At 40.0% G+C, this 15,889-nt stretch overlaps 1 protein-coding gene across 1 annotated transcript in view; it reads right to left on the reverse strand.

Moving 5' to 3' along the window:
- Nachralpha1 (nicotinic acetylcholine receptor alpha1) overlaps window positions 1–15,889 on the reverse strand; it is a 154,244-nt gene that overhangs the window by 21,745 nt on the left and 116,610 nt on the right. The window contains exon 5 of the mRNA XM_072004349.1: window positions 2,328–2,508. Within this exon, the coding sequence (XP_071860450.1) occupies window positions 2,328–2,508 (181 nt within the window). The remainder of the gene's footprint in view (window positions 1–2,327; window positions 2,509–15,889) is intronic.

The raw sequence follows: 15,889 nt of genomic DNA on the forward strand, positions 1-15,889 counted from the left end.
AAATAAAAATCGGAATATAATTGAGCTGATCCAGATCCGCACGCTAGGAGTGTTACCCTATGACTAAAAACCCTGAAGCCAACGTTGCCTGTGTACTGTTTATGGTTTGCATTCGGTCCAGTCTTTTGTCTATAGGCTGTCAATGGCTTCAATGCTTGAGAAAACTAAAAAACTAGATGTAGAGTTTTCTTAGAAGTGGTGACCACTTCAACATTTTACCAGATTGAAAAAGTAATTTTCAAAAGAAGAGAAGTGCTCGATAATCACGACCAGGATCGGAACTTTGAGTTGAAAGTGTTACGTCTAGTTCGATTTAAGCCTATACACGTACGACATGATGTCTTTACTAAGCGCCTTATTAGCGATGACCGCGTTAATTTACTCGCGCAAGTACTGACAAATTGTATAATTTTAGGAATCTCCAATATTCTTAATATTCCTTTTGGTGATTGCCTACTGTTCGTAAATCGCAGTACTCAACAGAATGTCAGGTTACGAAAAATCTGCCAGCTAATCTCGAGTTTACAACGCTCAAAAACATTCTCTGTCACGAATTCTTTTGAAACATTGAACTTCCCTCGTGAATGTGTCTTTCGAATAATTGACACTAGCCTGGGGGATGATAAATACGATTGGGTGTACGGTGACTCACAGAAGAAATTTTTATCGAAACAAAACCGCAGCAAAGGTTGAACGTGACCGGATTTACAATTCGATCGTTCTCTTTTGGACCGTAAGTGGACTTGTATTGAAATATGACCGGCCACTTAATGCAGTGAAATTCTCCGAGGAATATCAAAATATCATCGGATCTGTGACGTTGTCGGTCGAGAAACTCTTGCAGAACCCTATTGGAAGATTACAAAACGTTCTTTCGCTATAATCGAAACCAAAGGGAGATTAGCTATTGGAAGATTGATCAATTTGATTAAATCACGAGCCCATTTAGTAAAGAGGTCTATAAAAACGACGTTGTCGAAAACGCTGGCGAAATAGCAACGGAGGAAGAGGCAAACGAAGTAGATCGAAATATAAATGTAATAAATTCATCCGACAGAGGGAAGCAAGTACACGTTGAACATCGGTGGGGAAGCTCGTGTTCTAAGGAAAACTCGGTCGACGTTCCATTGATGCGTTCTTGCATATCTTGGTCGCATTGTAACGCGATTCAGCGAGCTAGCCTGCTTTTACCCCCGCTCTTCTTCAGTTCTCTGCTCCTGCTTCAATACAACCTGTCCACCGATGCAAAGAAATTTCTTTACTTTTTCCCCATTTCCCATCCAACCTTCTCATCGTAGAAGCATCTTAACAATTTTTCCACGCTTCTTTCGTTCCGATGCTACTGCTTTACGTATGAATCCAGCGAATGTTTGAGTTATTTGGACAAATTATTTTTAAACCTTGCACATTCTCTGTTTGTTTTACCGGCACTTTTCACTCGCGTCATATAGCATTTGGAAACAATTGTTTGACTAGGAAAAGGTCATAATTTTCATCATTTCCTACAACCTAATCTTCGTTTCTTCTTTATGTCTTCAAATCCTTCGCAATCCTTAATTGCAACGTCATTTATTTATGAAACATATTTAGATACAGCATGTGAATAATTCACCGAAGTGAATAATTTTCACTGATTTAAAAAATACTCGCCATAGAAGCACGCGACGTTCTGTTAAATTACCCGCAGCCAATTTGACGTTATGAAATTTGCCACTATTAGTACCGTAGTAGGTTTCCATTGACTCGAGGGTATCGAAGGGGAGGGTGACAGTTCTATTTAGCATAAAGCTTTACGTCCAGTCATGGACCCCTGGTAATATTTTCTACGCAGTAGTATGCGTAACGACTTGCACGGGGAATGTTTAATGCAATAGGAAATGGTTGTGGCGAATTTCGATGGACCGATCGGTTTTTAAAGGATACCATATATAGTACATCGCAACATTAGCAGTCGACGCGAATAAAAAACTCGTGGAAGAAAGGAACAAGAAGACAAATTCGAAACAACGTTACGCAACAAAACCATTGCCATTTACGAGCATGACGAGAAAATGTAGGAATATGTGAAAGGCTGCAGTCATCGATACTTCAATCTTATAGCTTCAATTTTATACCGAATAACCGTAATAGAGTAAATAAGGCGCAGCAAAAATCATGGTGAGTTTCACGTTGGCCTAACAAAGTAATCTGGTTGATTAAAAACTGTTTTCTCCCACAACTGCTTATATTGTGAATTATGATATTATGGTTGGTTTTTTGGTTAAATACTTGGACGATGATTAATCGAGGGTGAAACGAGGGCGAATCGTTGGTTGAATCTTACTCACCGTGTACCCGTCGTAAGTCCAAGAACCAAACTTCATGAAGCAAGTCTGCTCGTCAAAGGGGAAGTACTCCACGTTGATCTCGCAAAATGATTTATAGATCGCTGGCGGTTTCCACACGACCAACCCCGTATGGTGCAAAATTGCTTTGGTCATAATGGTCACCTCGTAGTTGCCATCGGCGCTGAAAACAAAATTAATGTCCATCCTGATTTATGTTCCGTTTTTCACCGGCTTCGTTAGGGGCAGTTTCAATATGGAATTCGCTATATCACGTATTCTCGCGTTAATTAATCACTCAATTCTACAGCTACTTGCGATCTTATCCGAAGTAATCTATAAAATTCTATTCTAATTTTATTCTTTCATTCCTTTTTATTTATTTCTTTTTTTTTTTATTCTTTCTCTTATAAAGAATAAATTTTAATTCGAAGAATAGAGGAAGCAGAGAACGAAAGAAAAAGATTTCAACGGTATCAGGGGCAAGAGATAGGAAAATCCTCGAGATAAACAATAGAAAATAAGTAAAGAGGCATAGGTTGTAGAGTATACGGTCTACACCGATGTAATAGAACTCTGAAGGAATAAATTCGACGAGATAATGCGACCAGATTTCTAATATAATACGTGCGCCTGTTGTAGCTGCAGCTGTCGTTGCTGCAATTGCACTTGTTGCGCTATTTTCACTCCGGCATTCAACCTTATTATTACCCGCTCTGTCGATTACTTCACGTAGAAATCACGTCGATGTTTGTCGTTTTATGGCCAATCTAAAATAACTCAAACGCGAATATTTCTTACATTTTGGCACGCTATTTCGATATTCAAACTTCGGTTATAATCGAGTTATATATCGAGTTAGATCGCAAAGTAGCGTATTCCATTTGTCATTTTTATTCATTCTTCCTTCGTAATAATGATATTTAATAATGATGTTAAACGTAGCCGGGGAACTTTGCCAAACTATTAAAGCGCCTCATTTAACAAATCGTTGACTGGCCACGACACCTTGCACGTACATTAATCTTCGCAATTATTAAATTAGATCAGCTGATAAGTTCATTCAATTAATGTGTTCAAGAAATATATTCCATTTTTTCATTTAACGAACAGATTTTTAATGTTTCAACAAAATCTCTGCCACAAAATTAGAACGAAAAATCATATACTAGATATATCGATAAGGATAAATTTTAGAAGCTTGCGAACGGTAAGAAAATGTTATTAGTTCGTTGATTATGCAAACAATCGGTGACACATATCGATTTTGGATGAGACACTCGGTGGAAGTCGTGCGTGCTAATATTCCATGTTTTATTGAAAGTTTCCTTGATAAATGAACCAAGCTTTTTTCAACCAAGGAAGACAGTACACAGATACGATGATGAAAAATCGCGATGAAATATGGAATGCGATTCCCTCGACGTTGTAACAAAGTAGACAGTTCAATAAATTCACGAACGAGAAAAGGGCGGTCGTAGCAGTAGCGAGCAGAATATTGAAAGTCAGAAAATCGCGTTTGAATCTTAATATGGGTGCGGTGGTAGCGCGGTAGATCGGTGGCAGGTGCGCGTGCCTCGAAGCAGATAGCTTTGAGGATGAATGAACGCTACTGGGAATTGGGGTTGCACACGTGCAACGAGAAATAAAACTTCGTTGTAGCGAGCTCGGCTTTTTATCCTAACTGAAAAATATATATGGCCGACGAAAGCGTGTAAACGAATTGTTTCGATACACGCTTGCGATCTTACAGTCTTCTCCGGGACTGACGTTGGTCAATTTGCCAACCTTTTAATTTCTCTGTAGATCGTTAATTGCAAGTGAAAGAAACCCTGTGATTATCGTGTTTAGATCGTATAATGTTGCAGGGAATATTGGTTTGGTTGAAAATAAGTAAAACAGAGGATTTTAAATTATGTTTTTTGCGACAGACATGTATTTTATTCATCGTGGTAAATTCGTTTTGTAACTGTAAATAGATAAACATTTTTGCAGTTTATTCCAATGATATACATAAATAAAGAATAAGTAAAACCATAAATAGAACGGAGATGCAAAACGAAGAAACTGACAATGAAACGCAAAATGTACAAACGTTGCATGAATATTAAATTCGTCGAGCAAAAAATATGGTGTAACGGGTTGTTTTCATTTAAGAGGTCAGAGAGTGCACGGTGCATCGAATATGGAGTTAAATTCAGCTAGGATTACATACTTGTCTACGACTAACGAATGAAAAGCAGACTATTGTGACAGGGATAAAAGTCACAGTGGTAACTTCGTCATTCTACTTGCAAGTGATTACCAGCAGCGAACGCATTCGAAATCGCGCCGAGCGTAGAGAATAGTTTCGCACTGCCGATTCCGGTTGTAATCCGCTTTGAAGACACATGCAAGCGGATTTGCAACGTTTAGCATTAAACCGGGACCTCTTGATCGCTGCGCGGGCTTTGTTTGCTACGAAACTTCAGTATCGGATAAAGTTTCCTTCCCTCTGTCCCGTTTCATCCCTGTAATCAGGTTACGCGAACCTGGTTGCGTTAGTGTAGATCTTTTGCGCTCTGTCGTTCGATAATAATCGTACCTTTCACGTCAATGCTACCTTTACTCTGCCCGTCTTTAAACAGTGTCAATATTTCGATCGTTTCTATCTATGAAATCATGGTCTCTCTATCAAGACGGAACAGTTGTAGGGATTATCTGACAAAGGAACCTGCGATATTTCGATACCACTGTCCCCGATTACCTGCACGGCTATGATTTCTTGCCGCAGGGTGATCCGATATCGCATTGTACCTCATCATCGATAAATAGTTGGCCGGGCTCACAGAATTCACAAAGCATCCTCGACCTAACGTCCCTTCGTAAATGTATCGACGATTCGATCGGGTGTTGCAACTCCAGCGAAGCTGCGTCGCAACTATATCGTTGATTATAGGGCTGAATGGCGAATGGGGACGTTCTAATTCGCTTAAGCACGGCTCGATACACCGAAAATTAGCGAGGACAGGTCACCGTGGCGGGGGTTTATCCGTGCAAAATTGCCTGCAGTCCGACCGGAAGTCAATGCTCCCGAGCGGCCGCTACGCGCCCCCCAAAGAGAACAATACGTCCGCGTGGCAATAATTCCATGGCGAGGGCACGAAACTGACGTTCTAAACGCACCGCGTCTCCGGTCTGGAATCTACACAGCCTAGACCTTTGTTGGTCTATTCGTTGCCAGAGGAACTCGTTGCCTTAAGTGGATGTTGGGTAATTACGAAGCTGCAGCTTGCGAGGAGATTTCGTGATTTCGAACCGTGACGCGGATATTCCACATGTTTCCGACACTTGGCGGAGACTGGTTAAGTAGATTGTAAAAATCTCAAGGTGGTGCGAAGTGAACACAATGTCGAATCAAATGAACCAGTTCTGTTTGCGTTCTTTTCTTCTTCCTATAACAATTCACATCAATTGTCCGTGAGTCTGCAAACGTGTTTCAGCATCTTGTTTAAAGCCTGTTGAAGCTTGTTTGAACCCGATCGTCGATTGATAGTATGTTCTATCTTGAAAATTGTTTGGTTAAAACGTGGTGGAGATGGATATCTGTATTTTTGATCGCAGCTGCGTTTTCATGGATAAACAAGGCGAGGCGTTTGCGCAAATGTTTGTGCAAACGGCTTATTGAGATGTGTGTAATTTTGTGTGCTACACTAGATTAGCTGCATAGTAGTGACGCACACATATGAGTATAAGTGTGCGGAAGTATGTGCGTGCACAGTGTTTCGTAAAACAGATGAATGCAACTGTTCCGTTGGTAGTGTGGTAAAGAAGATGGCGAGACAAAGAGAGTGCTGAGACGCGTACAAATATGTATCGACGAATATCTTGTAAATCACATATTAAATAAGTTTGAAACTATTTTAACACTTTGACTGCCACGTTGGTCATTGGTGACCAGAGCGCTTCAACTTCTTACAATTGTAAAAATTGTATGAAAATTGACAGTAAGGGCATTTGGAATATAACCGATAAATAGAAGATACTTTGAAATAAAAAGTGCTCCATTGAACAATTAAACATTTTTATTAGAACACGAATAAAAAAAATGAGAACAAATCCTTTGCACTGTGTTTGCATGCATATCTTTGGGGGATAATCTACGAATATTATTATAAACACATCTTAGAAAATAATCGTAAATGCTGCATTATAATCACATAATTGAAGTTAGAAGTGTGCATATACCTTACTATTATATATAGAATGAGCAAATACTGTTTACTAATATCTTCTACACGTTTCAACAATATATTCTGCATGTTCTGCTTGCGACGAAATAACGAATGCAAATGGTTTGTTGAAATAGACGAAGCCTTGTTATAATATGTCGCTATTAACTGTTAGCAAGGCGCCACGGTGGTCACCCGTGACCACCAATAAGATAAACGGTCCATTGGGGAAGAATGTTGTCTTACATCATCAATTTACTATTATTTTGCCATTATATGCTTTGAATAATAAAAATACTCCCATGGCGTCCTGAGCAAAACATGTGATTTCGGCGTGGCAGTTAAAGTGTTAGTATCATTTCTACATGTAATTTGTGTGTTTCTATACATTTATTTCGGCAATTAAGATCCACAATTCTCAACACGGATATCTGCACCTAACGGAATTTCCCATGGAACCAAGTTTGCGACGTTTGCTTGTACGTGGCTATCGACTGGCCGTACCTGGCGTTATACCTTCTACATGGGGAAAATCTGGTTAAGAGATAGAACGATATTGTAACTAATCTGAGGAACGTCAAACATAAACCCGTGGCCCGGCGAAAGAACAAGACATTGAACCGTGGAAGTCGTGCCAAAGAAGTTGGGGATTTCAGATTAATCATATCTTTTTTTCGTGGACAGCGTGTGTCAGTTCTTGCTAGTAGACGCCGCGTAAATCTTCAAACTAGACGTCCCTTTTAAGCGTGGTTGTCTACTCGACCGACATCGAACACCCATCGAAAAAACTACATTGTCCTCCCCATTGGTGGACGCCCGCGAGGACATTCAATTTTTCGCCACCCCTTGCCTCGGCATATTCCATTTGTTACTGGAACAGCGTCTGCGCCACCGGATAGTTCGATCTATCTCTTCCTTCTATTAGGTAGATATATCTGAGTAAACTTTCAAAACACAGCCTTCCTGCTTAGAAAAACTTGGAAAGTCTATGCTCCCTTCCTCGTGTGCTTAAAGTGTACATTCGCGCTTCGATCGTATCGCTGAAATCGATTACTCGTTTCACGAGAAGATAGCCGGGACCTTCAATTTTGCTTATTGCTGAAGTCACTCAGCGAAAGGTGTGTAACTGTTACCACAAGCATCGAATATTTTGTTTGATGGCGATTAAGCGAAGAGTCGAAGGAAACAACTGAATTCATATTTTTATGAACACAATCTAAATGAGCAGAGATTTGTTTCGTCCATTTAATATTATAATAATTATTAAATTTTGAGTATTTTGGTCAGATGGAATATGTTACTGTAATCCTAATGTACCTATCTTTTATAGATCATGATCTTTTTCCATTACGATTAAAGAAGAAGAGATGATTTGTCACAGAATCGATGTTTCTCGTTGGAATCAGGAAAAAGGAACGAAGTTGGAGAATTTCGTTGCTTCAGGGGGTTAGCCTCGTGCATCTTTCCTTAAACCTTGAGATTCAGTTTGCCATTGAGCGTGACTCTTGGGCTGGAGCCGCAGGCTGAAATGTTCCCAGTGACGTGGCAAACTGTTCCTTACTTAGACGTCTCTTTGTGCCTCAACGTCGAAGTGAATTTATCAAAGTTCTAAGCAGTATATGTTCGAATGAAAATTAATGGTTTACGAGGCGCATCTAAATGTATATGTGAAACGCCTGCGTGTAGGAATTTATCAACGAAATAAAATCTTAACTTTCTTTTTAAAATGAGCAGCCTCATAAACGGGAAATTAAATCTCAGCGTTTTACATTGCCCGCTTATGGTACGCTTGTGTAATCTCATTATCTGGAGAACAAAAGTAATTAAGAGCCCATTTCCGTTGTTTACAAATTTAAAACAAACAACCTTGTTTTTTCTCTATGTTCAGCAGAAGCTGTGCGTCTCTTAGATGGCGGCAAAAATTTATGCACGCGAGTACCTTGTTCGTACCTTTATTCATTTTCCTTACATCGATATGGAAAGAATACGCGAAATCGATGAAATTTCTAGCTGAGTTGTGCGCGCTGACTTTGTACGCTACTGGAACGCGCCGCGAGAGATGGGCACGGTCGGCGGATCGATATAAGTTTCAGTAGTACAACGTGATATTCTGCAGCCCGTTTTTGTCCTCCCTTCGCTGAGCAGGCTGATTCTAGCCAATTAAAATCGAACGAAGTCGATAAATTCGATGTTCGCAGCGACGTAAAATACGTGGAATGAGACCGAAGGAGATGATGATTCTTTGCGATGAAACTTACGTTCTATTAAAGCAGCTTTTTCTTGCGAGTTTCTGAAGTTCATCTGCAGCCATACGAAAAACTTACGAAGAGTATAGGTAAATCTTTATCGACAGTGATCTTCATACGATTCAAAATTATCGTTCCTTAATTCCAGAAGATCCTCTTTTCTTCACCCACAGACGCAATCTTTGATTTTGACTCCTAACGTGGTAATAAGTTCATGTTTAGCAGATTATCAGTATATGTGCAGCTCTAGTGCCAATTAAATTTTGTTTCTTCCTCCTTCTGTTATAGGTGCGTTATGCGATTACAAAATAACTAGACTGCAGATATTTATAGAAAAATACGAATTAAATAAAGATTTATTTCGTCTGCCAAGTATTATAACGAGTATTACGTACATTTTCACATACTACGTGCATCTGTGCATTTCCCATAAACACACAAGCTACGATTTAATAGAAAGAATTTTCGACGGAGCATATACGTTGCTCGAAGAACGACCAACAACGGTTAGCCGTTGTAAGCATATAAAAAACCGAGGAACGATATAAATCATCGCAAAGGTTAATACGAAGTATGGAATACAAAAGATCTGCCTTAATACGTTTAAAGACAGCTTCGAAGCATAGGGTCAGGTAAAAATTCTCTCCTGCTGCTTCGGTTGCGGATGGGTTCAACGACTGGCGATCGCAACACGTACCTTTCCGGTCGGCTTCGTACATCTTCACGAGAACAGAGTCGATATAAATCCCAATGAACGATGTCAGGAAGCACGTAGCAGCCCCCTTCTAACGTAGAAACAAGAATTATTGAAGGAAATAAATCGTTCAGTAGCGAATCTTGGATCAGTGATCCCTGAGAGTAAGCGAATATTAGCGTTCAAGAATTTAGTGCGCGATATTTCTCTGTTAAAAATTACGCGAATGCAAAATACATAGAAATAGGCGTTATTTCTTTTTTTTATTATTTATTATTATTATTATGTTATTATATCCTTCTTATTCATATCGGAATGGGTTATTATTTGAAAGCTAATTGAAATAATCGCTGATTGTAGGTAGGTATAATTTGAGTTTCTATAGTAATACGTATAAAACTATTGAATTCGGGGCACAATGCGGTTCGCTGCAACAGTCGTAACCAGTGGAAAGGGTGGTCGTTGGCAATTTTTAAATATTCAGTAGGAACCCGAGAAATTTCTATTGCCCGCGCCACCGTTTTATGGAAATAACGTGGACTCGCGTAATTTCGTTCGGCCGACTGTAGCGTGCAAAATTGAAAAACGCGAGACCGCATCGGCCGAAATGTTCAATACCGTTCAACCAAATCCAAACCAACGAAAGATAGGTCATCAAAATCACAAACGGAAAATACAGTCCTATATAATTTTGTATACTCGCTTTATGTTGTTTTAAAGGGAAAAGAAAAAGACGGAAATGTATAAAAAGAGGCGACGTATTGTATTGGTTGTTCCATTTTCAAAATCTTCGATCGCGAAAAATTTTATTTCTTTTTCCTTTTTTTTTAGAAATGGCGGTGTTTCGCCGATACTACGGCGCGCCGAGGCAAATAGGGTGAAGGAGCGCAGAACGTTTGAAAGCGAATTGAAACTGAGAATACAGAAACGAGTGGCTCGTCGAAAGAAGACAAACGAGCCGGTTGTACGTGATGGCCTCGACTGCAGTTGGTTCACCGGTGAGCCGAGTAAAAAAGATTATCGTGGATTTCGCGAGAATGGTCAGCGATCTGTGACAATAGCGGTTTGTTTCCTCGCGGCTGCCACTCTATTTTCGTTCACCGACTCGAGGAAATATCTAGGGGCAAGTGGCGAGAATTGCATCGCGCAGAAAACGCAATTCTCTGCATCGTGAAACGCTTTCTTCGCCAACAGAAATTCTATTTCTCGCGAAATTTAGAAACCAACGAGGGACCTGCGGAATTCTTTCTCCCCTGGGAAAAGCCTTTCGATCTACGCACTGTGGTGTATCTCATCTCGCGTTTCACACAGTCTTTCCTAATTACATAATCACTCGAAGAAGGCACAACAATAAGTTTCTATCTCGAGCTGCAACTCAACAACAACGTTCAAACAACGCAGTCGTCGCCTCTATCCGAAATTACTCAAAGAGAATTAGCTGAGTTCGCTGGGAGCCGGGCTAAGCACTCGTTTCCCTTGCCCTTCCGTAATTTCTGCCACACCTGCATCGTGTTCCACCCCACGCGAAACTTCAGCCAGCAGCGAAATAACCCCTTGCAGTTCTCAACCGCCTTCGATAACGGAGTTTCGTACTTAGAAACCGAAACACACCAATTAGCAATCAACGTGTATCAGCTGGCATCCAATTTACGACGACGAGACGCTCGTGTTTATGCGAGAAAATGTATAACGCAGCGACGCGTTTACTTGGCACCGGAGGCTGGTTTCTGGGGAACAGCAGAGGGTGGCAGCCAGGCTGCAAGCTCGGAATCCTAACAGGGCCACGTGTACTTGGCATATTTTAGGTCAGCCAGCAGCTAGGCCGCTATAATGCGGCTGGATGTCAGAGCGAGCACAAGATGTCGACGTCGACGACGGGAACACGCCGTCGGGAGGTTGACGAAAGCACCGACGAAGGAGAGCGGTCGGCGATATAAGCGACAACCACGACAATAGTCGAACAAGCGCGCGTTTTCCCGCTCCACGACGAAGATAATTCCATTTTGTACAGCAACGAGCACGTTGCACTTGTTTTGGGATTGTTCTTCTCCTCTCGGGATTATCTACTATGAGCAAGATCGAGTGGGAACATCGTCTTTGGGTAGTTGGTTGGGTTAGTGGCGTGAAAATGGAAGGTGAAACCGTGAGAAATATCAGGTGCACTGGCACAGCTTTTTCTTAGATAAAGATGTAATTACGTAGTGTATCTTTCGGTGGATTTATATAAGTGTGGTTGATTTGCTAGAAAAATGACGCGATTGGGAAATCGAAATCGAAAGTTTCAAATAAAAATTTTTAGGAAAAAAGTTATTATTTGCGAGCGTCTATGTATTAGATATAGGATATTTCAAAGTGCATGGGTATACAGAAAGCATGAAATATTTAGAAATATCTAAAATATTATATATAGATTTTATTTCTCGTGTATTTTATTAATCCATTAAAATCCAGCTAACTATTACGATTAAATAATATTTCATTTGTAACTTTGTTTCTTTACAGATTAGTAAATTTTGTTTTTTAACAGTATGTTCATGGAACAGAATTGAGAGAGTTTGTTTACTATCTTTTTCATCATTGTTTATCCTCTTCCTAATTTTATAAAGTTCGAAAAAATTAAAATACTTCTAGCAGGATAAACTATATTTTCTAACATTATAAATACCGAATTTCTGATTTCTGCAGTGGGCTTTTGTAAAATATTTGCTATTTTAACTAATTTTTGTATCTCATAGAAACAATATATAAATTACTGAATTTTGAATTTTCCTCCTTTTCCGATGTTTCAAATATCCTAAAAATTGTATTTTCCTAACAATGCTGCGACATTTATATTAAATAAGCGCAGGGAGAAACAAAGACATTCAAAATATTTCAATTTCAGTTAGATTCAGAAGAAAGGCGATAAATCACAGATGATAAAGCGTCGATCGATTAATTCGAACGAGGGAAGAGGAAACAACGAGAATGCGCGGGCTCAGGCGCGATCCTACGAAATCGTAAGTTTAGTTAATTTACACAGTGAAAGCGGAAGTCCGTAACGGGGCTGACGCGTGACTTACGAGCATTAAGTCAGAAATTTGATAGTCTCGCGAACAGTTCAATTTCCTTCTAATTTAACACAGCTCCAACTACGCGCTTGTCTTATGTCTCAAACGTTAAATGTATCACTGTGCACGATAAGCCGTCGGTGTTTAGGGGACTGTCGCGTGCCTCGAGTCATCGCGCACCTTATGAATCATAAACTTAACGCTCCGGTGTCGTCCCGTGGACAGAACGACTTCACTGTGGTAAATTCCAAGAAGAAAGGAATGGCAGTGTAATTCTGAAAACATATTATACGACATTACAAGCGACAATATTGTTTCACTGTTTATTGATATCTTTGTCACGCGCCTGATGACTTGAGAATGTATTAGGTTGTCCGAAAAGTTTCTTTCGTTTTATCAGGAAATAATAAACGTACAATATTTTTTGTTTTATATTATTTTGTCGAATTACGTACGATCCATTTTGTTCTGTTGAGATAAACACCGTGACATTTCACAGACTTAGTTTCACGTTTATAAGAAGGTGCACTGTTGTAGAAAACACACTTTTCGGAAAGAAAGACACTTTTCGGACAATCTAATACTCTGCAGAATGGCGACAAGCCCATTCTCTTTGTCCTTTTTTTACATGGATATGGTCACGGTATATGAAACGCGATTTGCGCAAAGTAACAGAAAATTAGAACTGGATAATTTTGATTAAACGCAGCACTCGTCGACTTGCTTATTATTTCAAGAATCAAAAAATTTGTCTATAACTGAACGTACAATCCGGCATAAAAATAAGTGGACAGATAGTGGAAGTAGATATGAACGAAGTATGCTCGAACTAGTAGATACTAATGTTATGTAATAAAGTATTGTTTCTTATATATGCTTATAGTACATAGATAATTTGGTAAATAATTGAAATTAATATTTATGTTCTTGTGTAAGCAAGCAGCATTTAACGAAACTTCGTTGCTATTGATTTTCACTACCTGTCCACTTATTCTAGTCCCAACTGAATCTACAGTCTATACACATCTCAATACATATCCGAACTTCGTGCTATCTATTTGCCATGTAGCTGCAAACACCATTAATATTCCTTTCGGTGTTTCCAACAGCTTCGAAAACTGCGACTGTATCACTTTAGATTTCGCTTTGGATCATTGATACACCGGTAATCAAGCTACGAACTTATTCGAGGCACATGGGGATGCGTTCAGTGTTAATTGAAAATCCGTCTGTTACGGACTTCGTGGTAGGAACTACGGATGAGGTTTTAAAGGTTAAACGCGTGACTGGCGGAACTGGGAATTGGCAGAATATGGGTGAGGCGAGGAAAGTTGTATCTCGCGAGTAGGTCCGGCGTGGTTACTTTGAGGCCGTGTTACTTCGTTAACGCGCGTTCGTGGCGCGCGCTGCGACCGGATTACCGCGTCTGGGACGAGCTGCAGGCGCAGTAATCCGGCGATAATGGAGTAACGAGATTCCAGCTCACGTACGTTCCCTGCATATTTTAACTTTGCATTTCGCGCTGTCCGCCCGCATGTACGCCGGCAGGTCATTGTACCGAACCCTTTTGCCCGCTTCCCTCTGACGACCGACACCTATTTACTCCCGTTGATTACACCGAGTGTACCGCGACACCTGGTATCGGTCTCTGTTGCCTTTGTATCGTTTTCTTGTCCTACCAACACTCGTCCGTTTCTCGACCGCCTTCTGATTACTGCGTTTACAAGCCAAAACGATGGTTTGGCAATTTTAAACAATCAATACGAATATGAATTATTTAACGCATTGCGTACGGGTCACGAGAAATCTCGTTTTCATGTCTTTCGACCGAATCGATGACTTAAGCAACCAGAGACAAATGCTTTTGTTACGTTACCAGGGTAATGGAGGCTTGCGCATTCTTGTGACAATTGATTAGCAAAACAACTGAATGTTGACATTCCAAGCATGTAGAAACAATCAGTCAGTATAGCCAGTACATCGGTAGATCTGTGCCGATCGTCTACCGTACCTTATAAAGTGTTTTATTGTTGTACATTTTGTTATTTCAAAGTTCGCGTTTTAATTTGTAAGGAAACAGCTTTTTAAAAATCATTTACATTTTCAATCTGTTACTGATAATTTATAACAAAAATTATTTTATGAAATAGGCCCTAACTTTATAAAAGTAGCAAGATGACACATAGATGTAAAGAAAATGAAAGTCAAAGTGGATTGTTGTTTGATGATTTATCTGATGCACCAAACAACACTTGTGACGAAAATGAATTCAGTGATAGCAGCAACATTTTTGAATTAAGTGATGCGATTAAACATGGAAGAAGACTGAATAAAAAATATAATACCAAATGCAAATTAAAAATCTGCATATACGCATCCTATTGCTTGCCAAGCATGCTTCTGGAGCATTCAAAAATGTGCGGGCCCTGGGAGCGCGTTGAGCGCGCAGAGTGCCGTACGCTATGTGTTAATACTAAAAGCACGAAAGTAGTGAAAATAATTCGTAATTTCTCACAGAAGGATATTTCGTAATTTCTTATTACACTTTTCTTCTATTATGTATTTTTCCATACATCTTTCGTTCTAATTTCGTATCAGTTTAATATATTTTTCGTTGCTACGTAACATAATATACTTGACATTTGTATCTATTCCGTGCAGTTAGTATATTTACTTGTTCCATTTATTGTTCTTTGCTTTTTATCAATCATAATCGCATTTGATGCTAAATCCTTTCCCAGCTTCACGACGATTCGCCTTGAATATTTCATCCATTTTCATTCTAGCCAAAATCCTTCTGTAGCAAGAGACTATCGGACAATTAATTATACCGCTGGCGGAAGGATTTCACGTGCGCGCTTATTCTATGCAAAACGAAGCCCTCGTATTCCACTGCAACCTAGATCTAGCAGCTAGCGCTGATTACATTCACGCCTGTGTCATTTCCATATGGGATGCCTGATCGAAAGTTCCGTACTCGCGAGGAACCCGACGAACGAGAACGAGAAGGACGATTGAACGAGCGCGTGATACGGCACGTGAAAAAGGGCCGCATACGAAAAAACACTTTGCCCTCCCTTTATGCGGCTTTCTTTATACGGACCGAGCATTTGCATCGTTGATTGCGCCCCGACGCTTCGCCGAGTTTATTGGATCCTGTCCTATCTGTTTCGAGCCAATACAAGAGCCGCGGGTCTGCGCTTTTTCGCCCGCTATTGAATCACTTTCAACGAAAATCGTTTTTCCTCGATACAGGGCCGAGATGGAGCCGCCAGAGAAATAGTTTCCATGTAATTTCAACTTTTCCCTCGGTGCATGATCCCCTTCCCCGTGAAACTAGTTCCACTGTGTCTGTCTTTCCATC

Source organism: Bombus fervidus, chromosome 5, assembly GCF_041682495.2.
Source record: "Bombus fervidus isolate BK054 chromosome 5, iyBomFerv1, whole genome shotgun sequence".
Classification (NCBI taxonomy): Eukaryota; Metazoa; Arthropoda; class Insecta; order Hymenoptera; family Apidae; genus Bombus; species Bombus fervidus.